This window comes from Cynocephalus volans, chromosome 12 (assembly GCF_027409185.1).
Source record: "Cynocephalus volans isolate mCynVol1 chromosome 12, mCynVol1.pri, whole genome shotgun sequence".
NCBI classification, from domain to species: domain Eukaryota; kingdom Metazoa; phylum Chordata; class Mammalia; order Dermoptera; family Cynocephalidae; genus Cynocephalus; species Cynocephalus volans.
In genome coordinates this window covers 11,476,430-11,500,542 of record NC_084471.1, presented here as the reverse complement: position 1 = coordinate 11,500,542, position 24,113 = coordinate 11,476,430, and the positions used below count along the sequence as shown (strand labels likewise).

The 24,113-nt window shown below is 47.5% G+C and overlaps 1 protein-coding gene across 1 annotated transcript in view; it reads right to left on the bottom strand.

Moving 5' to 3' along the window:
* Window positions 1-22,882, bottom strand: part of APOBEC3B (apolipoprotein B mRNA editing enzyme catalytic subunit 3B) — a 43,774-nt gene extending 20,892 nt beyond the window's left edge. Inside the window, exons 1-9 of the mRNA XM_063115624.1 lie at window positions 22,783-22,882; window positions 21,610-21,736; window positions 21,340-21,496; window positions 19,192-19,471; window positions 18,857-18,971; window positions 17,176-17,314; window positions 16,827-16,913; window positions 15,077-15,359; window positions 14,500-14,634 (exon numbers count right to left, since the gene is read on the bottom strand). Of these exons, the coding sequence (XP_062971694.1) occupies window positions 14,500-14,634; window positions 15,077-15,359; window positions 16,827-16,913; window positions 17,176-17,314; window positions 18,857-18,971; window positions 19,192-19,471; window positions 21,340-21,496; window positions 21,610-21,736; window positions 22,783-22,882 (1,423 nt within the window). The remainder of the gene's footprint in view (window positions 1-14,499; window positions 14,635-15,076; window positions 15,360-16,826; window positions 16,914-17,175; window positions 17,315-18,856; window positions 18,972-19,191; window positions 19,472-21,339; window positions 21,497-21,609; window positions 21,737-22,782) is intronic.
* Window positions 22,883-24,113: the final 1,231 nt, after the last annotated feature.

Genomic DNA, 24,113 nt, shown 5'->3' with positions numbered 1-24,113 from the left:
GTGAAGAGATGTTGCATGCCATCCTGTAGCCAGGTTGCTTCTAATAAAGGGCAGGACCAGAGGATTAACACACCTGGCCAAACTTCAAGCAGTTGTCTTTGCACTGGATGCCAACAAATAGTCTCATCTTCATGTTTATTATAAACTATTGGGCTGTTACTTAAAAATTGTCCCTTCAAAGTAAAAAAACAAAAACAAAAACAATATACTCTGGGAATCTCTTGCCTCACAGACACCCAAAGTATAAATCAAAATCACACATCTCCACATATTCTAAGGGCACAATGCAAAGCCTCACTAGGATACTCCTTATTTCTTTCAGTTATGTACATTACTAATGGTAACCAAGACACACATTTCGCTTAGAACACACTATGCTGAGCTCTTGGAAGAGGCATTCAATAGTACTTTCATGTCCCTGATAGGTCTTAAGTAGTTGGTTTAACTGAAAGAAAAATGATGTCCTCAAAGAAATGCTTTTCAAATCCCAATACAACGAACAAACTCTTAAAGTTCTCCAGTTTGCCCCAGGCCTTATCCTATTTTTTTAAACAATTTTTTAATCTTGCCCGCATCCCACAAGAGTTAGAGGTCAGACTGAGGGCACATATGCTCCTGGGACTCATGAACCATAGATGGTCTCACAGGCCAGGCAGCTGCTCCTCTGATATGTGACCCATTTGAACCTGAACTTCTATGCAAAGCAAAACCCCATCAGGTACAACTGCACACTGTTCTGTTGATTGTTGGTCTTATTACTACTGGTTTGGATGCTTCCATTGGTTTCTCTCAGAGGCCCAAGCAGTACGTCACAGTTTCAACCAATTATAACAGTTGCTGAAGCCTAAGTCAACTCAAGTAGGTACCCACTTGAAAAGGATACCCAGTCCTACATCCTAGATGACATCACCCTGACCCAAAGTCTCACCACTGGAAATGACATCGTCTCAAACAACATTGAGACCCAAGACCTTGACATTGGAGATAACTTCACTCCCTCTGCTGCAGATGATTGGAGATAACTTCACTCCCTCTGCTGCACCCCTTACACTAACCTTCCACTCCAGCGATGCCTATGGACTGCCTCTCCTAAGACAAAAATGGACACAGGGCAATTTTTGCTTCTCTTTCAGAACTCACTGCCTGCTTAGCCCATGGTCCTGGTATACCCTTTGTTCACTGCTCAAATGCACACTCCTGCACTTCCATACCTAAAGGAAACTCTAGCCAAGTACAAGCCAATATAGAAGCAAGTTCATGGCTCAGCAGGTATAGTTATTTCATAACCTTACTCAGGTTTACAGCAACAGTCCCACTCTGCTCTAGGGTAAGGGCCGATCTGTTTACTTGGCTCAGCCCTACACAGTGATGTGGACGGCCATCCATGAGATTGCAAGTTGTAGTGGGTGCTTTAACACTGTTTGTCTGTTTCATTCTGCTCATCAAGTGTCTTACTCACTGCTTAACCCATATTTCTCTGGTAGCCTTTAATGTCTTCACTATTAAAACAGTACTCATTTGGGCCGAGCCCGTGGCGCACTTGGTAGAGTGCTGCGCTGGCAGCGCGGCGACGCTCCCGCCGCGGGTTCGGATCCTATATAGGACTGACCAGTGCACTCACTGGCTGAGTGCCAGTCACAAAAAAAAAAAAAAAAAAAAAAAAAAAAAAAGTACTCATTTGAACAAGCACAAGGTCTAAAGCCTTGGCATCACAAAATCAATTGAAATGGGAATGACACAGTAAAGGTTGCTGCTTGGGCATTAGAATTAGAACAATACACCTGAATGGCCTAAGCCAGTGTCTGGAGATAAGAAGTTGGAAGCATCTTTCCAGCTTAGAAGACTGGGTTGGCTGCTTTCCCACCACTCCCTTTAAATGAACCATTCAGGCATTTTCCACAATGGAAAATGCCTGAATGGTTTTCAGGCATTTCAGGTTGCTGCTTGTTCACATGCTCTTTCTCTTTCTGCCTTACTCTTCATTCCTGCCTCAAGTGACCCAGGGGTGAAGAGTGAAGGACTGCCCTCCCAACTCACTGTACCCTCTCTGCCTAGGATCTGCAAGTAAAAATATTTAAACTTGTTTTCTATTGTGGTGGTATATTGAATTTGTGCCTTCTATCTGAAGAACTAGGGGCTATCCCAGGCTGGGTTTTCCCCAGGATGCTGGGGGGGAACATGAGTCTAAGATCTAGAGCTAGAGCAATGGTCAGACAAGCATAGACTGTACATAGGTCAGACAAGAGCCACAAGACAGTATAAACAAGTTTCCTGGACTTCCAGTCAAGATGGCAGGACAGATGGTTCCCAGAGTCACCCTCTCCCACAATCAACCAATTTACAACTATTAAAAAGCAAGGACAGCCAAGCAGGGGCCACTAGCTCAGGAGAAGAAGAGGAGAAACCAATGGGGTTCATGAAGGCAGAAGTAACCACAATGAGAGAAAGAAAGAACCGCTCTGACCATATCGAGCTCTAGCCACTTCAAGGCTGGCCCTGGTGAGCACAAGGAGCAAGAGTTGTGGCCTTCGTATGAAGTTGCTTGGAGGCTATAGGAGAGAAGAGGGCCTTGGTGGTCCCCAGGCCAGCAAGATCACTAACAGGGTTCCCATGGACCCACATAGGAGTGAGGGGCCACAGACAATTGAAAAAAGGAGCCACTGAGAGGCTGGTGAGTCATTGCAAGGGACTGGCACATGGCCTGTCCCATGGGAAGTGTCTGGAGTGCAGGCTGTGGGGGAGAAAGGCCCACTGGGGAAACACTGGGGCACAGCATGGACAGCTGATTTTCCCTCCAGTTGGCACAGGCCCACTCAGTGTAGACTGGTCAAGAATATAGAACTGCAGGGGGTGTAGTTTGCTGAAAAGACTCAGACCCAGACCAGAGTTTCCACACAACCCAGGTGTGCTGGACCTCACAAGACCCAGAAGTGATTATAAGGTCAAAAATTAAAACCTGAGCTGCACAAAAAGCCTTCCCCAGAGAACCAACAGCAAAGCAGCAATTTAGCTGAACCACAGAGCTCAAGTGCTGGTGCCCTTAGGAAGTTCCCCCACTTTAGAAGTAACCAAAGGACAACAAATTAGTTCCAGTGCAGAGTTTAAGTGGTGGGAACAGTGAAGAATCCAACACAGAACTGAAAGAAAAAACAAAATACCCACAGATCAGAGACAAAGTTCTGATATTAACCAGTAAAGGTCTAACACCACCAAAGAACACCTATAGAACCTAGAAGGACTGCAAGTCCCCTGGGCTCCCAAGCTAGGATTGGGGGAGGGCCATGGGCCTCAGCCATGCTACCCCATGACAGCTTCCAGCCCAGTAACAACCACCAAGCTGCTGCTGGAAGCACCCTGGGGCTCCTGAGCTTGGGCAGTAGAGGGTGAAGGGCCTCAGCCATGCCCCCCAATGTCCACATCCAGCCCAGCAAAGACCAAGCTTCTGCCAGAAGCCCCCTGGGCTCCCCTGCCAGAATGGGGGGGTGCCACAGGCCTTGAACACACACCCCTCCTTTTCCCCTCCTCTACCTATCTCCCTTCCCTCTCCCCCCAACTGCTCTGCAACAACATCTTAGAATGTTAAAAAGTAATAATAATAATTAATTAATTATTTTTTTAAAAATAAAGTTTTCCTTGTAGGGACCTTCTACTCTTGGGTCATACAACTAGGCTTTAGGCTGTCCACCAGGTAAAAGATGTATCCCATGAAAGGCACACTGTAAACACTAACATTCAGCTCCCCGGCATTTCCCATTAGGATAGAGTTGCTAGTTTCTCTGGTATTGGAAATCCAATTTAGATGGGGGTTCTCAAAACTGACCAGCCTGATAGCACTCACTCAGAAGCTCTGCCTGATAGCAGAGCCCACCCAGTTGTCTCACTGGTCAGCAGAGCCCAGCCATCAGCTCCACCCAATATCAGAGCAAAGGAAGTTGCCCAGCCAAGTAGAGAACTTACAGAAATCTCTGCCTATTTATAGTCATCACCAGCTGGCCCCTCCAGAATCACAGGATATACTAAATAGTGAAGGTCTATTCCTTCCAAAGAACACCTGAAAAGGCCAGAAGAGGAGGGTGTCTCCTCAAATGCACAGACAACAATGCAAGAACCTAAGGATTATGAAGAATCAGGGAATCATGACACCTCCAAAAGAAACTAATAAAGCTCTAATAATAGACTTTAAAGAAATAGAGATCTATGAGATGACTGACAAAGAATTCAGAATAATACTCATAAAGAAGTTTAGTGAACTACAAGAATACACAGAAAAGTTAATGAAATTTGGAAAACAAAGTGAGAAGTTTGACAAAGAAGTAGAAAAAATAAGAAAGAACTCAATAGAAACCCTAGAGATGAAGAATACAATGACTGAACTAAAAACTCCAATAGAAAGCTTTCACAGCAGCTTTAATCAAGCAGAAGAAAGGATCAGTGAACTGAAAGATAGAACATTTAACATTATCCAGTCAGAAGTTAGAGTAATTAAAACAGCATGGTACTGGCAAAAAACAATAGGTACATTGACCAGACTAGAGAGCCAAAATACAAACTCACACATGTATGATCAATTGATTTCTGACAAAAGTGCCAAGAATATGTGATAAGAAAAGGACAGTCTCTTAAATAAATGTTGTTGAGAAAATTGGATATCCAGGGCAGAAGAATAAAACTGCATCCTGTCTCACACCATATACAAAAGTCAACTCAAAATGGAATAAAGACAGAGCCCGGTTGAGTGCATGCCAACCAGAGGTGCCCTGCCGGAGAGGCCCGAGACCTGTGGAGACCATGTACCCCGCGGTGCCAGTGCGCAACTGAGCAGGTAGGCCTCACCACCACCAGACTCAATCCCTAGCCCAGCCAAGTGCATGATGACCAGAGAAGTGCCTCCCCAGAGAGGCCCAAGACCACAGGCAACCACATGCCCAAGGTGCCAGTGGGAGACCGAGGAGACACTGAGGCAGCTGTGCCAAATTGGCAGCCCAAGTAGCATACTAGCCTGACAATAGTGTTGAACCAGTGGACCATGGAATCCCTTGACAAAATGACTAAACATCAAAGGAAAGATACCAGAAATATGAAAAATCAAGAAAGTACACCACCAAAGGGTAATAACTCTCAAGCTCTAAACCCTATAGAACAAGAAGCCCTTGAAATGTCTAACAAGGAATTTTGAGTGATAATTCTAAGGAAACTAAATGAGATACAAGAAAACTCAGCCAGACAAAACAATGAAACAAGGAAAAGTATACAGGACCTGAAAGAAGAAATGTACAAGGAAATCAATGCCCTGAAAAAGAATGTAGCAGAGCTTGCCAAGCTGAAGAATTCATTCAACCAAATAAAAAACACAACAGAGAGTTTAACCAGCAGGCTTGCAGAAGCAGAAGAGAGAACTTCTGACCTTGAAGATGGGCTGTTTGAAGTAACACAGATAGACAAAAAAAAAAAAAAAAAAAAAAAGAAAGAAAAGAAAAGAAAAAAGAATTAAAAACATTGAAGAAAATCTAAGAGAGATATCAGACAACCTTAAGCACTCAAATATCCAAGTCATGGGTATTCTAGAAGGGGAGGAAAAAGGAGATTGCATTGAAAACATAATCAACAAAATAGTGGTGGAAAACTTCCTAGGTATAGGAAAAGTCACAGGTCTTCAGATTCAGGAGGCTCAAAGATCCCCAACTGTATGCAACCCCAAAAGGTCTTCTACAAGACATGTTATAGTCAAATTGGCAAAACTCAAAGACAAAGAGAGAATCTTAAAAGCTGCAAGAGAGAAGCATTAAATCACCTATAAGGGAGCCCCAACAGACTAACATCAGACTTTTCATCACAAACCTTAAAAGCCAGAAAGGAATGGGATGATATATTCAAAATACTAAAAGACAGAGATTGCCAGCCAAGAATACTCTACCCCACAAGGCTATCCTTCTGAAATGAAGGGCAAATAGTATATTTCTCAGACAAAAACTGTGGGAGTTCACTACCACACAACCACCCTTATGAGAAATTCTCAAGGGAGTAGTGGGTTTGATACCTGAAAAATAACTACCACTGCCATAAAAACTCAAGAAAAATCAAAATCCACTAGGAAAATAAAAATGCCAACAATGAAGAGAAAAAAAAAAGTTTATTTACAACCCAAGGAATCAACAAACACAGACAAACAGTAAATCAGAAAGAAAGGAACAAAAGACACCTAAGACATCCAAACAAAAATCAATAAAATGCTGGGAGTAAATCAACACTTTTCAATAACAACTCTTAATGTAGGATTAAATTCCCCTTTCAAAAGACACAGACTGGCTGACTGGATTAAAAAGGAGGACCCAACTATATGCTGCCCTCAAGAGACCCACCTCACCTGTAAAGACTCACATAGACTAAGAGTGAAAGGATGAAAAAAGATTTACCATGCAAATAGAAATGAAAAATGAGCTGGAGTAGCTATTCTTATATCTGATAAAATAGACTTTAAACTAAAAACCATAAAAAGAGATAATGAGGGCCACTACATATTGATAAAAGGATTAATGCATCAAGAAGACATAAAAATCATAAATATATATGCACCCAATGTTGGAGCAGCCAGATTTATAAAGCAAACTCTATTAGACCTAAAGAAGGAAATAGACACTAATACCAATAGCAAGGGAACTGAACACCTCACTATCAATATTGGACCAGTCATCTAGGCAAAGAATCAGCAGAGAAACACAAGATCTAAACAATACTCTACACTAATTGGACTTGGCAGGTATCTACAGAATATTCCATCTAACAACCTCAGCATATTCATTCTTCTCATCAGCACAAGGATCATTCTCCAGGATAGATCACGTGTTAGGTCACAAATCAAGTCTCAACAAATTCAAAAAAATTGGAATTATCCCATGTATTTTTTCAGACCACAGTGGATTAAAATTAGAAATCAATAACAAATGAAATTCTGGAAACTATACAAACAGATGGAAATTAAACAGCATTCTACTTAATGACATATAGGACCAAGAAGAAATCAAGCAGGAAATAAAAAAATTTATTGAAATTAATGAAAACAATGATACATCATAACAAAACCTGTGGGATACAGCAAAAGCAGAACTAAGGGGGAAATTTATCTCATTAAATGCTCACCTCAGAAGAATGGAAAGATGGCAAGTGAACAACCTAATACTTCACCTTAAAGAACTAGAAAAACAAGAACAATCCAAACCTAAAGTTAGCAGATAGAAAGAAATCATTAAGATCAGAGCAGAACTGAATGAAATTGAAACCCAAAAAACGATACAAAAGATCAATGAATCAAAAAGTTGGTTTTTTGAAAAGATAAATAAAATTGACAAACTATTAGCATGGCTAACAAAAAAGAAAAGAAGAGAGAAGACTCAAATAACAAAAATTAGAAATGAAAAAGGCGATATTACAACTGATTCATCTGAAATACAATGAATAATTCAAGACTACTATAAACAACTATACGCCAACAAATTTGAAAATCTGGAGGAAATGGATAAATTTCTGGGCACACACAAACTACCAAAACTGAGCCAAGAACATGTAGAAAATCTGAACAGACCAATAACAATAAAAGAGATTGAAGCTGTTATCAGAAGGCTCCCAATAAAGAAAAGCCCAGGACCAGATGGATACACAGCAGAATTCAACCAAACATTGAAAGAGGAATTGACACCGATTCTCTACAAACTATTCCAAAAGATTGAAACACAGGCAATTCTCCCAAACTCATTCTATGAAGCAAACATTACCCTGATACAAAAAACAGGTAAAGATACAACTAAAAAAGAAGGGCAGCCCCATGGCTCACTTGGGAGAGTTCAGTGCTGGTAGTACCAAGGCCACGGGTTAGGATCCTATATAGGGATGGCTGGTGCACTCACTGGCTGAGTATGGTGCAGACCACACCATGCTGAGGGTTGCAATCCCCTTACCGCTCAAAAGAAAAAAAAAAGAAAGAAAGAAAGAAAGAAAGAAAACTACAGGCCAATATCCTTGATGAATATAGACACAAAAATCCTCATTAAAATACTAGCAAACAGAATACAGCAACACATACTCAAAATTATACATCATGATCAAGTGGGATTCATCCCAGGGATGCAAGGTTGGTTCAACATACACAAATCAATAAATGTGATGCACTATATCAATAAAATCAAAAACAAGGACCATATGACCATCTCTACAGATGCTGAAAAAGCATTTAATAAAATTCAACATTCATTCATGACAAAGACCCTCTATAAGTTAGGTATAGATGGAAAGTATCTCAACATAATTAAAGCCATATATGACAAACCCACTGCCAATATCATCCTGAATGGGAAAAAGCTGAAAGCTTTTCCTTTAAGAGCAGGAACTAGACAAGGATGCCCACTCTCACCACTCCTATTCAACATAGTGTTGGAAGTACTAGCCAGAGCAATCAGAGAAGAGAAGGAAATAAAGGGCATCCAGATTGGAAAAGATGAAGTCAAACTGTCCCTGTTTGCAGATGACATGATCCTATATATCGAACAGCCTGAAGCCTCTACAAAAATACTCTTGGAATTGATAAATGATTTCAGCACAGTAGCAGGATACAAAATCAACACACAAAAATCAGTAGCATTTCTATACTCCACCAGTGAACATGCAGAAAGAGAAATCAAGAAAGCCTGCCCATTTACAACAGCCACCAAAAAAATAAAATACTTAGGAATAGAGTTAACCAAGTATGTGAAAAATCTCTATCATGAGAGCTACAAACCACTGCTGAGAGAAATTAAAGAGGACACAAGAAGATGGAAAGATATCCCATGCTCTTAGATTGGAAGAATCAACATTGTGAAAATATCCATACTACCTAAAGTGATATACAAAGTCAATGCAATCCCCATCAAAATTTCAGTGACATTTTCTCAGAAATGGAAAAAACTATCCAGACATTTATATGGAATAACAAAAGACCAGGCATAGCCAAAGCAATTCTAAGCAAAGATAAATAAATAAATAAATAAAGCTGGAGGCATAACACTACCTGACTTTAAACTATACTACAAAGCTATAATAACCAAAACAGCATGGTATAGCATAAAAACAAACACACTGATCAATGGAATAGAATAGAGAATCCAGAAATCAACCCACACACCTACAGCCATCTGATCTTTAACAGAAGCACCGAGCCTGTACACTGGGGAAGAGACTGCCTCTTCAGCAAATGGTGCTGGGATAACTGGATATCAATATGCAGGAGAATGAAACTAGACCCATACCTCTCACCATATACTAAAATCAACTCAAAATGGATTAAAGAATTAAATATACACCCTGAAACAATAAAACTTCTTAAAGAAAACATAGGAGAAACACTTCAGGAAGTAGGACTGGACACAGACTTCATGAATACAACCCCAAAAGCATGAGCAATCAAAGGAAAAATAAATGGGATTATATCAAATTAAAAAGCTTCTGCACAGCAAAAGAAACAATTAACAGAGTTAAAAGACAACCAACAGAGTGGGAGAAAATATTTGCAAAATATACATCTGACAAAGGATTAATATCCAGAATACACAAGGAACTCAAACAATTTTACAAGAAAAAAACAAGCAACCCAATTAAAAAATGGTCAAAAGAGCTAAATAGGCATTTCTCAAATGAAGATATACAAATGGCCAACAGACAGATGAAAATAAAAAAGCTCAACATCACTCAGCATTCAGGAAATGCAAATCAAAACCACACTGAGATACCGTCTCACCCCAGTTAGGATGGCTAATATCCAAAAGACTGAATGATAAATGCTGGTGAGGTTGCGGAGAAAAAGGAACTCTCATACACTATTCGTGGGACTGCAAAATGGTGCAGCCTTTATGGAAAATGGTATGGAGGTTCCTCAAACAATTGCAGATAGAGCTACCATATGACCCAGCTATCCCACTGCTGGGAATACCTGTTCCCCAATGTTCATCACAGCACTCTTTACAATAGCTAACAGTTGGATCTAGCCCAAATGTCCATCATCAGATGAGTGGATAAGGAAACTGGTACATCTACACAATGGAATACTACTCAGCTATAAAAACGAATGAAATACTGCCATTTGCAACAACATGGATGGACCTTGAGAGCATTATATTAGGTGAAACAAGTCAGGCACAGAAAGAGAAATACCACATGTTCTCACTTAAATAAATAAATAAATACACAAATAAACGGGGCGGGGGGGAAGAAGACATAATTACAATTCCTTGGAGTTGATACGACAAGTGAACAGACATGAGGCTGTTGGGAGGGAGGAGGGACTGGGGGGGAGGGAGGTTTCAGTAACGGGCCACGGTGATCACCCAAATTGTATACTGACAAAATAAAATAAAATTTAAAAAAAGAAAAGGATTAAAGACAAATGTAAAACTGGAAAGTATAAACTACTAGAAGTAAACATGTGGGAAAAACTAGATGGCATTGATTTTTTTGGATTTAACCCCAAAAGCACAGTCAACAAATTAAAAAAATAGACAAATGGGATTCCATCAAACTAAATAGCTTTTCCACAACAAAGGAAACAGTTAGGAGTGTGCCGAGATAACTTATAAATTGGGGGGGAAAATCTGCAAGTCACACTTCCACTAAGGGTTTAATATCCAAACTATATAAGGAGGTCAAACAACTCAAGAAAACAAAAAAATCCAATCAAAAGCGGGCAGGGGACCTGAGCAGAAGTTTCTCAGCAGGAGACGCGCCCTGGGCAGCAGCGGTACAGGCCCCTCGCCTGGTCCTGGTCGCGTTTCCCGTCATCGTCTCAGCAATGCTGTTTTTACACATTGAAGGTGGGTAGCATCCCTCCACGGAGCAAGTCTATCGGCGCTGTTTTCCTGACAGCGTGTGCTTATTCTGTGTCTCTGTGTCAGGTTTTGGCAGTTTTCACAATATTTCAAACTTTCCCCATCATCACAATGTGTATTATGCTGATCTGTGATCAGTGACCTTTGATGTTACGATGGCAATTGTTTGGGGGTGCCACAAACCACACCCGTATATGACGGCAAACTGCATCGATAAACGTGTCGTGTGTTCTGACTGCTCCCCTGATCAGCCGTCCCCCATCGCTGTCCCTCTCCTCAGGCCTCCCTATTCCCCGAGACACAACAATATTAAAATAAGGACAATTAGTAGCCCTACCACGGCCTCTGTGTGTTCAAGAGAAAGGAAGAGTCGCGCGTCTCTCACTTGCAATCAAAGCCAGAGATGCAGAAGCCCAGGGAGGAAGGCGTCTCGAAAGCCAAGGTGGGCTGGAAGCTCGGGCCTGCACCCAGCAGGTCGCCAAGTTGTGAATGCAAGGAGAAGCTCCTGAGGGAAATGAAAGCGCTGCTGCAGTGGACACACGAGTGATGAGAAAGCCAGACAGCCCATGGCCGAGATGGAGAAAGCCGTAGCGGTCTGGAGAGAAGAGCAAACCAGCCACAACATTCCCTTAAGCCAAAGCCCAACTCAGAGCAAGGCCCGAACTCTTCGATTGTGTGAAGGCTGAGCGGGCTGAGGAAGCTGCGGAAGAAAAGTCTGAAGCTAGCGGAGGAGGGTCCACGAGGTTTAAGAAAAGCAGCCGGCTCCGTCCCAGCAGAGCGCGAGGTGCAGCAGCAGGTGCTGATGCGGGGCTGCAGCCAGTGACCCAGCGGATCCAGCTGAGACAGCGGCTCACGTGTGACGGGGCTGCACTCAGCCACAGAGCTTCAATGTGAATGACACCGTTTTATATTGAAAAAAGATGCCATCTAGGACTTTTACAGCTAGACAGGAGCAGTCAATGCCTGGCTCCAAAGCTTCAGAGGACAGGCTGACTCTTGCTAGGTGCTAACGCAGCTGGTGACTTTAAGTTGCAGCCAATGCTCACTTAGCATTCCCCAAATCCTAGGCCCTTAAAATTGATGCTAAGTCTACTCTGCCTGTGCTCTGTCAGCACACTTACAAATGCAAAACAAAGCCTGCACGACAGCATATCTGTTTACGGCATGGTTTACCGAACATTTTAAGCCCACTGTTGAGACCTAGTGCTCAGAAAAAAAGATTCCTTTCAAAATGTCACTGCTCATTGACAATTCACCCGGTCACCCAAGAGCTCTGACAGAGATGTACGAGGAGATGAATGTTGTTTTCATTCCTGCTAACACAACATCCATTCTGCAGCCCACAGATCAAGCAGTAACTTTGATTTTTAACAAGTATTATTATTTATGAAACACATAAGGCTACAGCTGCAGTAGGTAGTGATTCCTCTCATGGATCTGGGCAAAGTAGATTGAAAACCTTCTGGAAAGGATCCAGCATTCTAGATGCCACTAAGAACATTTGTGATTCATGGGAGGAGGTCAAAACATCAACATTGACAGGATTTTGGAAGATGCTGATTCCAACCCTCATGGATGACTTTGAGGGATTCAAGACTTCAGTAAAAGGAGGAACTACAAATGTGGTGAAAACAGCAAGAGCATTAGAAGTGGATCCTGAAGATGGGACTGAGTTGCTGCAATCTCATGACAAAACTTTAACAGATGAGAAATTGCTTCTTACGGATGAGCAAAGAAAGTGGCTTCTTGAGATGGAATCTGCTCCTGGTGAAGATACTGTGAACACTGTTGAAAAGACAATGAAGGACTTACGAATTACATAAACCTAGTTAATAAAGCAATGACAGGGTTTGACAGAACTGACTCCAATTTTGAAAGAAGTTCTACTGTGGGTAAAACGCTTTGAAACAACATCGCATGCTACAGAGAAATGTTTCATGAAAGGAAAAGATGATATATGCGGAAAATTCCATTGTCATTTTATTATAAAAAATTGCCACGGCCACTCCAACCTTCAGCCACAACCACCCTGATCAGTCAGCAGCCATCACCGCTGAGGCCAGACCTTCCACCAACAAAAAGATTACAACTTGCTGAAAACTCAAGTGATCATTAGCATTTTTAGCAATAAAGTATTTTTTGACTAAGGTATGCACATTGTGTTTTTAGACATAATGGTACTGCACACTTAATAGACTGTGGTATAGGGTGAACGTAACTTTTATATGTACTAAAAAACCAGAAAACTTGTGTGACTCACTGTATTGTGATATTCGCTTTACTGTGGTGGTCTGGAACTGAACCCATAATATCTTCAAGGTATGCTTGCATGAAAAAATGCTCAACATTGCTTATCATTGGGAAAATGCAAATTAAAACCACAATGAGATGTCATCTCACACCTGTAAGAATAGCTATTATGAAAAAGACAAAAATAAAACAAGTGTTGGTGAGGATGCGGAGAAAAAAGAACCCTGCACATTGTTGGTGGGAATGTAAATTAGTACAGTCATTGTGGAAAACATTATGGAGGCTTTTGACAGAAGTAAAAATACAATTATTGTATGATCTAGCAATCCCACTTCTGGGTATTTACCCAAAAGACTGAAAACCACCGTGTCAAAGGGATGCGTGCACTCCCGTGTTCCGTGCAGCATTGTTCAGAATGGCCAAGTTACGGAATCAACCTAAAAGTTCATGAGCTAATGAGTGGATACAGCACATATGCTATATAAACACAAGAGAACACAAGCCAGCCTTGAAAAGGACGGACATTCTGTCATTTGTGACAATGTGCATAGAATTGAAGGACAAGGTCAACATGTTGTCACTTATATCTGGAATCTGAAGGAATCTACCTCTAGAAGCAGAGAGTAGAACGGGGGTTACAGAGCCTGGGTGTGGAGGGAACAGGGAGATGCTGGTCACAGTGTACAAAATGTCCTAAAGACAGTGGAAAAGGTTTTCTTTGATCAATTGCACAGCATGGTGAATATAGTTACTAACAGAGTATTATACATTTCCAAATTTCTAAGACAGTAAATTTCAAATATTCTCAACACAAAAAATGTTAAGTATTTGAGTTGATGCATATGTTAACCAGCTTGATTTAATTATTCTACATTATATTTATAAATCATAATGTCAATCTGTACCACAAAAATAGTGTCAATTTACAATAAAAATAAAAATTTTAAAGATAGTAGTTCCACTCTGATTTTTAAAATTAATCTACTTCTCGTGACCTCATTGCCTTTGCTGGTCTCTGTAAGCACCTGCAGATGCTGGCGAGAGGCCTGTTTACATTTCTTGAAAGAGGGGATTTCACTGCGCTGCTCAGCAGAGATCTCAGCCTTCCTGAGAGGTACTGCAGTCCCTCGTGCAGTTTTCCTGATTCTAGGAAGAAATGGCAAAAGTGGGAGCAGGAAGTGAGGCAGCTGGAAGCAAGGACAAGAGGTCTGGGGACAGACACATGACAGGCGGAGGAAGGAGGGACACAGGAGGTGAGAGCACAGGGACTTAGTGAGAGGGAAAGGGAGGGATGGAGCTGGACTCCCCTGGAGGAAGCAGGTGACCCGAGGAGGCTCTGAGCACAGGGGAAGGAAAGGCCCCTGGAGAAGAGGAGGGGGCAGGGCAGACGGGGACCAGCCAGAGCAGGACGCCCTCACCTGCAGAATGTCCCGCAGCCTCCTCCACAGGGCTCGCCTGTGTTCATGCAGCCCAGGCCAGGGCTGAAAGGGCCTTCCCTGGTGGTGCACAAAGGTGTCCCAGCAGTGCCTAAACCCTGAAACCGGACAGGGGAGAGAGTCAGCCTCCAGCTGTGGAGAGGGAGAGAAAACAGGGTCTATGACTCTTGGGGACAGACTTGCACATCATAATTTCAGTCCACTGCTTTTTATTTTCCTCCCTAGGGACTTGGCTTCCTCATCAAACTCTTTCTTCCCATTGGAAGCTGAGCCAGCCCAGTTCTCCTCTTTCTGGAAGCCCCCAAGTCCTTCTTCCACTTCCAAACACCCTCCCTCCCTCCCCGAGACCCCATGTTCTGTCCTGGACTGTCTCTTCCAATAGAGCCACAAGTGTGGTCCCAGATCTAGCCATGGCCTCTGCAGGCAGCAAACAAAGGCTTCTCCACCAGGGCTGCTAATCCTCTGCACCCCTTTCCCGCAACTTCCCAGGGTCCTGTCTCTACCCAGCACCCCCGTCCACCCCAAGGGTTCCACTCTGACCCTTGAAGTTCATGATGCCGATCTGCGCCCCAGCCCCCTGCAGTGTGTGCAGCCCTTGCTCATATCCTGGGAGCCAGTCATAGATGCGGGCAGCGAAGACGCGCAGGCGCACGTGGCTGTTCCAACCCAGAAATGCAGCCACTTCCTGGGCACAGTAGCAGCAGGGACTCCAGGAGATGAACCAGGTGACTCTGTAGCGCAGGGCAGGGTCCAGATGCCAGGAATTCAGCAGGTCCAGGAAGCACAGCTCTGCATGGCGGCGTAGTCTAGGTTCATAACCACCCTGGGAGAAAGAGAAAGAGAAGCGTGAGGTCATTTGTTGGGGACAGGGAGGGAGGGCAGGAGCAGGCACAGGCTGGCGAGGCACTGGCCTGCAGCACAAAATTCGAGGGCACCGCATGCGGCGATCAAGATAAATGACTTTCAGCACAATCATTAACAATTCGAAATTAATGCCGAAACTCTAAGATAAACAAAATATCAACCATTTAAATGCAGGTAGATCAGGAGTAATGGCTTTTTACTCAGCCTCGGCTCCCATGTACTCCACGCAGCACTGTTACATGTGTCTTCATTTTAAATGCTCATGTTTTGTTCTCCAAGGAATTTGTGCATTACATTAGGAGTTTTAAATATGTCTTTCAAATAAGATTTCTCTGATTATTGAATTTTGAGCCACCTCTAATTTTGCTCTAGATATAAGTGCCTTCGGGACCCTCCCCCAAGCGGTGTCTGCAGGGAGGAGCTGACGAGCTGGAGGAGGGACGGGGAGGCCAGCTCAGCCCAAGGTCGGGGGACTGATGCCAGTGACCTGGGTGTGCTCCTTCATGGGGGGATTTACCCCCTACCCAGCTATTCCCCTACCACCCATCCTGACTTGTGTACCAGTACTTCTAGAAGCTTCTACCCTGTGCTTCACCCTGTGCACAGACCCAGAGTGATACAGACACATCCCAAAGGGCTCCCTGTGCCGAGAAGAATGGGCAGATGGAACCCTGGCAGGATCCACTCCGAGGGGGAAAGTCCCTGGGTCATGGGATGATTGTCATGTTGTGACTCATAGAATTATGGAGATTTCCCTAAACTGCAGAGTGACGAATTTTCAACCAGCGCTGGGAGCAGGTCCGTCTAAGATGCCAGTGCAGAGAGGGAGGCTGACGGGAGAGTGTGGAGAGGGTGAGGGGTGTGATGGCTGACCCAGGAAGAGCCGAGAAGGGGCCGTGCGACGTCCCTGGGGAAGGTGTAGCCCCTGAGACAGTTGTGCGGACCAGCAACCCTGCAAGTCCCTCCAAGGCAGTGGGTGTGTCCTGCCAGGCCCATTTCCTAGTAGTGACCAGAGCAGCCCCACACCCTGGACCAGAGCCCAGCAGAACTCAACCTCTCCTGCCAGAGCCCGTCCTGAGCAGGGCCAGGGAAGAAGGTCCCTCGGGCTCTGGGGCCTCTTGGCCTGGTCAGTCCCTGCTCCTCCCCAAATGCCTGACAACCCTGACATCTGGACATGGTGCCCGTTCCCTGGCGTTCTTGTGGGCTCCACCGTGGCCAGGACAGGATCTCAGGACGGCCTCTCCTGCCTCTGTCTCTCTTCTGCCAGGAATACGCCCATGAGCAGGTGCTGCGGCACCTGCCCTGTGATGTCACATAGGCCCTAATGCTCAAGTTGACCCGTTCTAAAGATGTTCTCTGTGAGAGTCGTTTTCAGGAGGGGAGTCCTGGGCACAGTCCCCAGGAACTTCCTTGGCCTTGGGCATACCTGACACTCCCTGGTCCTTGTGTAGTCGCCTTTTCCTTCTGCCCCTGACTCCTCCTCAGGGACACAGAAGCAAGTAAGTGGCTGAACCTTGGAACCAGAGGTGACACTGGGTAGTGGGTCCAGGCCCTAGAGCATGTGACCAGTTTCCGATGTGGGCTTGTAGCCACCAAGCATGGAGAGTCACCTGAGCCCATGTGTCCATCTGACTTCAGGACAGAGCATCAGCAGCTGCAAGGACCAGAGGTGACAGGGACTATGGGACACACATGTGCCACTGAGGGCCTCTACCTGAGACTGTGCCTGGACTGGGGAGGGCACTGACTGGATGCAATTGGGCCGGGAAGGTCACCTGGTTACGCAGGCAGCCAGATCGGACACACGTGTCACCATCCAGGAGGTCCACCTTGTAGCACAGGTAGGTCTGGTGCCGCCCAGGGACCAAAGGGTCATTTATAAAGTTGTAAGTGAATGTGTCTTTCTCCAACGTCCTGTGAACAAAGGTGGGAGAAACCCAAAGACAGAGATTCCTCTTAAGACCACCCCACACTCCTCCCCCGCCCCCCGCGCTCCTCCCCCGCCACGCTCCGCCCCTGCTCCCCGTGCTCCTCTCGTGCTCAATGTGCTCTTCCCTGCTCTCTGTGCTCCTCCCCTGCTCTCCTTGCTCCTCCCCTGCTCTCCTTGCTCCTCTCCTGCTCTTCGTGCTCCTCTCCTGCTCTTCGTGCTCCTCCCCTGCTCTCTGTGCTTCTCCCCTGCTCTCCATGCTCCTCGCCTGCTCCCCACACTCCCATGCGGTTGGCTACTGAGGTCCAGGACCGAGGGGTTCGCTGCTGCTTCACCTCGAGGCCTGCACTGCCTTTTCTCTGTCGCATTCTGGCCTTGGGGGTCCGTCTTATGTTCTATTCTGCTTTTTGGAAAAGCTCAGTCTCCGGCCTCATGTTATTTCCTAAAATCTTAAGTGTGAACATGACCACTGGACGTGTTCTTTCCACTCCCCCTGCAGCACCCTCCCCAGACTGCAGCCCACGCCAGCTGCTTCTCTGGGAGGGCTGGGAGCAGGACGCAGGGTCAGCAGGAGGGAGGGCTGGGGGTGAAGAGGAGTAACAGGCTGGGGACTCCAGGAGCAGCAGGGGGGGATGGAAGGGGTGGCAGCGTCACGTGAGGGGTCACCCAGGAGGTCAACCCACAGAACAAGGACTGCTGCCCTCCCCACCCACGCTCGGCCACAAAGACCCTCGGTCACTGTCACGGGCTGAATTGTGTCCCCCCAATGCATGTGTGGAAGCCCTAACCCCAGTACCTGAGGGGATGAGAGCACTTGGAGACACGCACTTTAAAGGCTGACAAGTTAAAGTGAGGCCGATGGTGTGTCCTGACCCGACCTGACTGGTGTCCTACGACAAGAGGCAATTAGGACACAGAGAGACACGGGGGACGTGTGCGTACAGAGGAGAGACCACGTGAGGACACAGAGAGAGGGCGGCCCTCTGCAAGCCAGGAAGAGGGGCCTCAGGAGAAGCGACCCTGCTGAGCCCCTGATCGTGGACATCCAGCCTCCAGAACCAGGAGAAGTCACTCCCTGGTGACTGGCGCCTAGTCTGGGGCGCTTATTAAGGCAGCCCTGGCAGCTACGGGTCACTTTCACAGAGGAGGTGCCTTCGCTGATAAGTCAAGGCTGCCTCGCAGGATATTTCTCAAAGCTTCTGGTTTTCATGCTTATGTGTTTTCGTGCCTGTTTATGTTCAGTGTAACACAGATTCGGTTGCTATGTCGTGATGGCAGGAGCCAGGGTAGGGGGGCTCTGAGACTGGACAGAGGAGACGCTGGGCTGCATGGAGGTGGCTCTGTGGGGAGAAAGGGATCTTTTCCAGGAGGGGCCCAGGGAAGCAGGGAGGAGACGGTGAGGGGGAGCAGCCCAGGGCCGGGCAGGCAGGAGGCCAGGCAGGGAGGGGAGCTGGTCAGAGCAGAGGGACGGCCTGAGGGGTCGAGTGGAGATGACAGGGGGAGGTGAGGAGGCCCAGGAAGCCCCTCACCTGAGAACGTCCCCCAGCATGGAGTTCAGGAAGTGAAAATTTGTCCTCAGTTTCTTCCAAGGCTTGAAGGGCATTCCCTGGTTGTCCACAAACTCTTCCCAGCAGCTTTGAAATTCTGAAATAGAAGAGGCAGGAAGCCGCCAGGGCTGAGCGGGCCCTGCTCCCTGACCTCCGGGCTCGCCCTCCCTGGGACCTGTCTCCTGGCAGCCAGTTGGGATCAGGGCTGGCTCCGTCCTGTGAGACTGCCCTGGGGCCCTCACCCTGCGGGCATCGCACACCTGCCCTCCCTCACCCTGGCCCCTCCCGAAGCCCAGCAGGCCGCCCCCACTTCTCACCTTGGAAGGACATGACGTCCACCTGGGCCCCTTCCCAGCACAGCCTGCGAAGCCCCTGCCTGTATTCTGATTTCCAAAAGTAGTAGAGGCGGGCGGCGAAGATGGTCAGCCTCACGTTTCTGTGCCTGGCCAGGAAGTCGGCCACCTGTCCTGCACACTCGCAGCATGGGCTCCAGGATATGTACCAGGTGACCAAGTAGTGCTTGTCACGGGACAGCACGTTGTTGAAGAACCAAGAGAGGAAGCACAATTCTGCATGGAGGGGAGGACAGGGATAGACCTGGGAGAAGTGGAGAAGGAAAGGGAAGCTCTTGGGTGGGGAGCAGGCAACAGGGCAGGTGCAGGGAGAAGGGAGCAGGCAGCGGGGCAGGTGCAGGGAGAGGGGAGCAGGCCACGGGACAGGTGCAGGGAGAGGGGAGCAGGCGGTGGGGCAGGAGCAGGGAGAGGGGAGCAGGTGGCGGGGCAGGTGCAGGGAGAGGGGAGCAGGCAGTGGGGCAGGTGCAGGGAGAGGGGAGCAGGCCACAGGACAGGTGCAGGGAGAGGGGAGCAGGCGGTGGGGCAGGAGCAGGGAGAGGGGAGCAGGTGGTGGGGCAGGTGCAGGGAGAGGGGAGCAGGTGGTGGGGCAGGCGCCCCAGGGCTTGTTATTCACTGATGATCCCTTTCTCCTTTCCTCCTGCCATGGTTTGGATGTTTGTCCCCTCCAAACTCATGATCAAATTGAAGTGCCATTGGAATGGTATTAAGAGGTGGAACCTTTAAGAGGTGATTAGGCCATGAGAGCTCCTCCCCTTGGGTGGGGTTGATGCTGTTCTACAAGAGCAAGTTCAGCCCCCTCCTGCCCCCTCTTACCCCCTGGCCTTCAGCCCTGTCATGATGCAGCAAGAAGGCCCTCACCAGAGCCGGCACCTTGATATTGGACTTTGCAGCCTCCAGAACTGTGAGGCAATACATTTCCGATTACTGGGAGCTACCCAGTGTTAGGAATTCTGCACAGAACGGACTAAGAAGCTCCCTACTCTTCTTTTTTAAGTCGTGCTCATCCCCCTCATTCCAGGACATTTATTCTAATGTCCACTGTCCCAGGCACCCGTTCAGCAAGCATTCCGAGTCCTGCTCTGGCCAGGCCCTCAGGACTCAGGCTGGTTCCCGGCCTCCTGTCTGCTGGGGAGGGCTACAGAGCTGCACTATCCCATGAGGGCCATTGGCCACACGTGGATACTGAGCATTTGAAATGTGGCTCGTCTGAAGTGAGACCTGCAGTGCAGCCTGTGTAAAATACACAGCTCATTTCAAAGACTCACAATGCAAATGAAAAGAACGTACACTCTCTCGTGAAGAATGTTATGTTACTTATATGTTGGAATAATGTTAGGTATACTGGACTCAATGAATTATTAAAATTAATTTTGCCAATTTCTGTCAGCTTTGTAAGCTCTGGGTCTAGAAAAATTTAAATTACTTGTCCGACTGCTATTACATTTTGTTGGGTGGCCCTGCTACGGAGCACGCCTGCCCACCCAGCAATGGCTCCCCCAACACATTCAGAAAAGTCTCCAGCCTGGGCGGAGGAGGACGGCAGGTGTGGGTTGACGTTGCAGGGGTGGCGAGGGGTGGGCGTGGGCTGCAGGGGCTGGTGCCTGCTCTAGTGGCTGCAGAGGCCGGCCACAGCTGCTGTAGTGGTCACCCAAGGGAGTCCTGTCCACGGCCTCTGAGCAGGCTGTGTTCACCACTGTGTGATAATGTGTCCTAGACCAGGAAGAACCAGGATTGTGGCTGGGGCTGGTAGGACCAGCCTGTGGGTCCTAGGGCCAGATAAGGTGTGGGGTGCACAAGACGCCCCAACTTTCCCAGAGGCTCTTCCCTCGAAGACTGCTAGATGCAGAGCGCAGTTACAAGATTTTGGTAAAAAACCACTCAGAGACTCAGGGCCGTGGCCTCTAAGCAGGGCCTTTTGTGAGAAGTCGGGCACCATCATCTGTCAGATTCTGCAACAGTCAAGCGGCAACATCAGGGCCAAGGACTGAAGAAATGTTCTGGGAAGAAAACGTACAGTGGGGAGCCCACGTCTGGCATTTTGCTTAATGTGATATTTTGTGCAATCTCAACTGGCTTAGCGCCTGGCTGCGATGTGACTGGTCAGGCTGGTACCTCGTTTTCAAAGACTCCCCTGTCAATGAGGACAGGCGAGCGGTGCTCCACTGCTTCCACTCGGTAGCATAGGAAGGCGGTGTTCCGGCCAGAGGCATAGCGAAGGTTTCGGAAGTGGAAATAGAATGTTCCTCGGTATAACCCCTCCATTGGGTTCCTGGGGCACCAGAGAGAAAAGAGAAAATGCAGAGGGCGCTCCCCGGTTCCTCCAGGCTGCTGTCCTCTGAGCCCAGCTCCCTGCACCCCGCTGGGACCTGCACCTCCCCCAACCCTCCACAGCCCTGAGAATGTCCGCTGCCTTTCCAGGTGGGGACACGGGGGACAGGGAAGAGGAGAGGACGAGCCCGGGGCAGCAGGGAGGAGCCCACCTCTCCCACCTCGGGCCCCAGCTCTGGTCCTTTCAGTGGGACACCCCCCACCCTCCAGTATGCCTGCACACACTTTAGAAAAACGGAAAAGAGGAAAACAATCCTCCACCCCCCAAAATAGCTTTTAACGTTGTGGTTCAATTCATTCCTGACTTTTCACCTATGCATGTTTTTGTTTTTGTTTTTGTTTTAATCAGAGCAACAGCTGAATTCACGAGTGGGCACAGGCTACTGTTCTGAGTGCGCATGTGTCTGAGCTCAGCTGATCCTGCCCCAATCCTGCAGGATGCAACCCCCAGAGGTGGGGTAACCTGCCCAGACCACAGAGCTGGTGAGTGATGGAGCTGGTCCCCTGTGCTGGCCAGGCCGGCACCTCATGTCACCTACAGCAGTGTGTGTGCACTTATGGATGCACGTACTTAATCCTAATCTACTTAATCTTAAAGTATGAGCATTTCTCCAATTCCGTGTTAGTTGTATAGTTCCACAGGGGACGTGTGGACACTGAGGTCGTGGCTATGTGGGGGACATTCTGCATTGACTCTTCTGCTCACAGTGGAGCCGTCTGTGGAGAAATGCTTCATCTTCTTGCCTCTGAGAGCTAGTCCCTTCTCCCCCACCCCCTCCTAAGACTTTGCGTGTGAAGCAGTGTAAATATTCCAGAAAATCCATGGAAGTGCTTTGGACAAAATTTCCAGCTGCTTCAGTCAGCCATCCATTCAATTCTAACTGTCAACGGAGTACAGGCATGTCCTGATGACACATAAAGCCAGGAGCCCTGCACAGGGAAGGCAGGGGACAGCCAGGCCGATGACTTTCACTGTGAGGGGCTCAGCAAGGGAGGGAGACCAGGGTGGGGCAGGTGGGCACAGTGGCCAATTGAGAAGCAGCAGGGGCCACCCCCAGAATAGGGCAAAGTCCTGCGATGGGCGTGTGTGCTGCAGAGGTGCCCAGAGAGGGACAGAAATATGGCTGGGCCTGGTGAAGCAGTGACCCCGAGCAGAGGCACATCAGGGGCCACCAGGAAATGAGGGGCAGCAGAGAGGGGCCCAGCAGGGCCAGCGAGCAGTGGTACCTGATCTGTGGACACCAGCTGCAGCCTCCTCGGTTGGCCTGTCTCGACCGGGCTCCTGGGAATCTTTGTCCTTGGCGCCAGGGTTCCATTTCCCGCTCATAGGGCCCTTGCTTCAGGAAAGCCCCTTATTGGTGAGTGACGTCCTAGGGCCACTCTTGTGCAGGCCCCACCCTCTTCCTGCTTAGGCACCAGGGTGGGAGGGTCCTGAGGCTCAGCCCCTCCTTCCCTCCTTCTCTGGGGCCCTCAGGCTTGGAGGAGCGGGACCTCTGATGGAGACAGGCCCTTCCTGCAGCAGGACCCAAGAGAACTGCAAAGGGAAAGAGAAAGTAATTGCTGCTGGGGAGCAGAAGAGAGTCCAGGCTTGGGCTGAGAGAGTGGGGCAGACACCCCCTGTATTAGTTCATTTTTATTGTTATAACAATACCTGAGACTGGGTAGTTTATAAAGGACAGAAGTTTATTTGGCCTATGATTCTGGGACAGCCGCATCTGGTGCAGGCCTCAGGCTGCTTCTACTCATGGCCAAAAGTGGCAGGGAGCCAGCAGCCCCGCCATCCCTACCCAGCCCGGGTCTGTGCCCAGAGTGACGTGCAGCTGCTGCCTGTTGGATGAACGGAGGTCGGAGACTCGGGAGTCATGGGAAGTGTGGATCTGGGTCAGGCGCTTGTATTTATTCTGGCACAGAAGTGAAGGGACAGTTGTGTTTCGAGTTCCTTATTCTGTGCTCAGTCCTTGACCTGTGCCCCCTCATCTACCCTCCCAGCTGCCCAGGGGGACTCAAGGGGACCCAGGCTCGCAGGTGGCAAGGTGGCCACTCGGGACAGACAGCTGCAGATGGTGGAGCTGGCGTTAGAGCCTAAGTCGGCTGCTGCGCGATGCCAGCTGCGTCTGCTGTTTCTCACTGCAAGTCAGAGGAGGGCGGCCGATGGCTGGAGACAAACAGGCTCATCACCCGCATAGACGCTGGAGGGCTGCGGGGTGGACCGAGGGATCACCGAGGGCACGTGCTCACACACAGACACCTGCGCACATGGATATGTGCACACATAGACATGCACAGACACACATACGCACACACACAGATACACATGCATACACATGCACAGACACACACAGACACACACAGACATATGTGTATACACAAACACATACACACACACACACACACACACACACACACACACACCCGGCTTTCTGATCGTTTTAGTCCTTAGGATAAAACCCACAATATTTTGGAGGAATGAATATATATTGTCCTTCAAATAATCTTCTTAAATACGAAGATACTTCAAAAAGCTTGTGGAAAATAGAATTAAAAGATAGTACGAATCC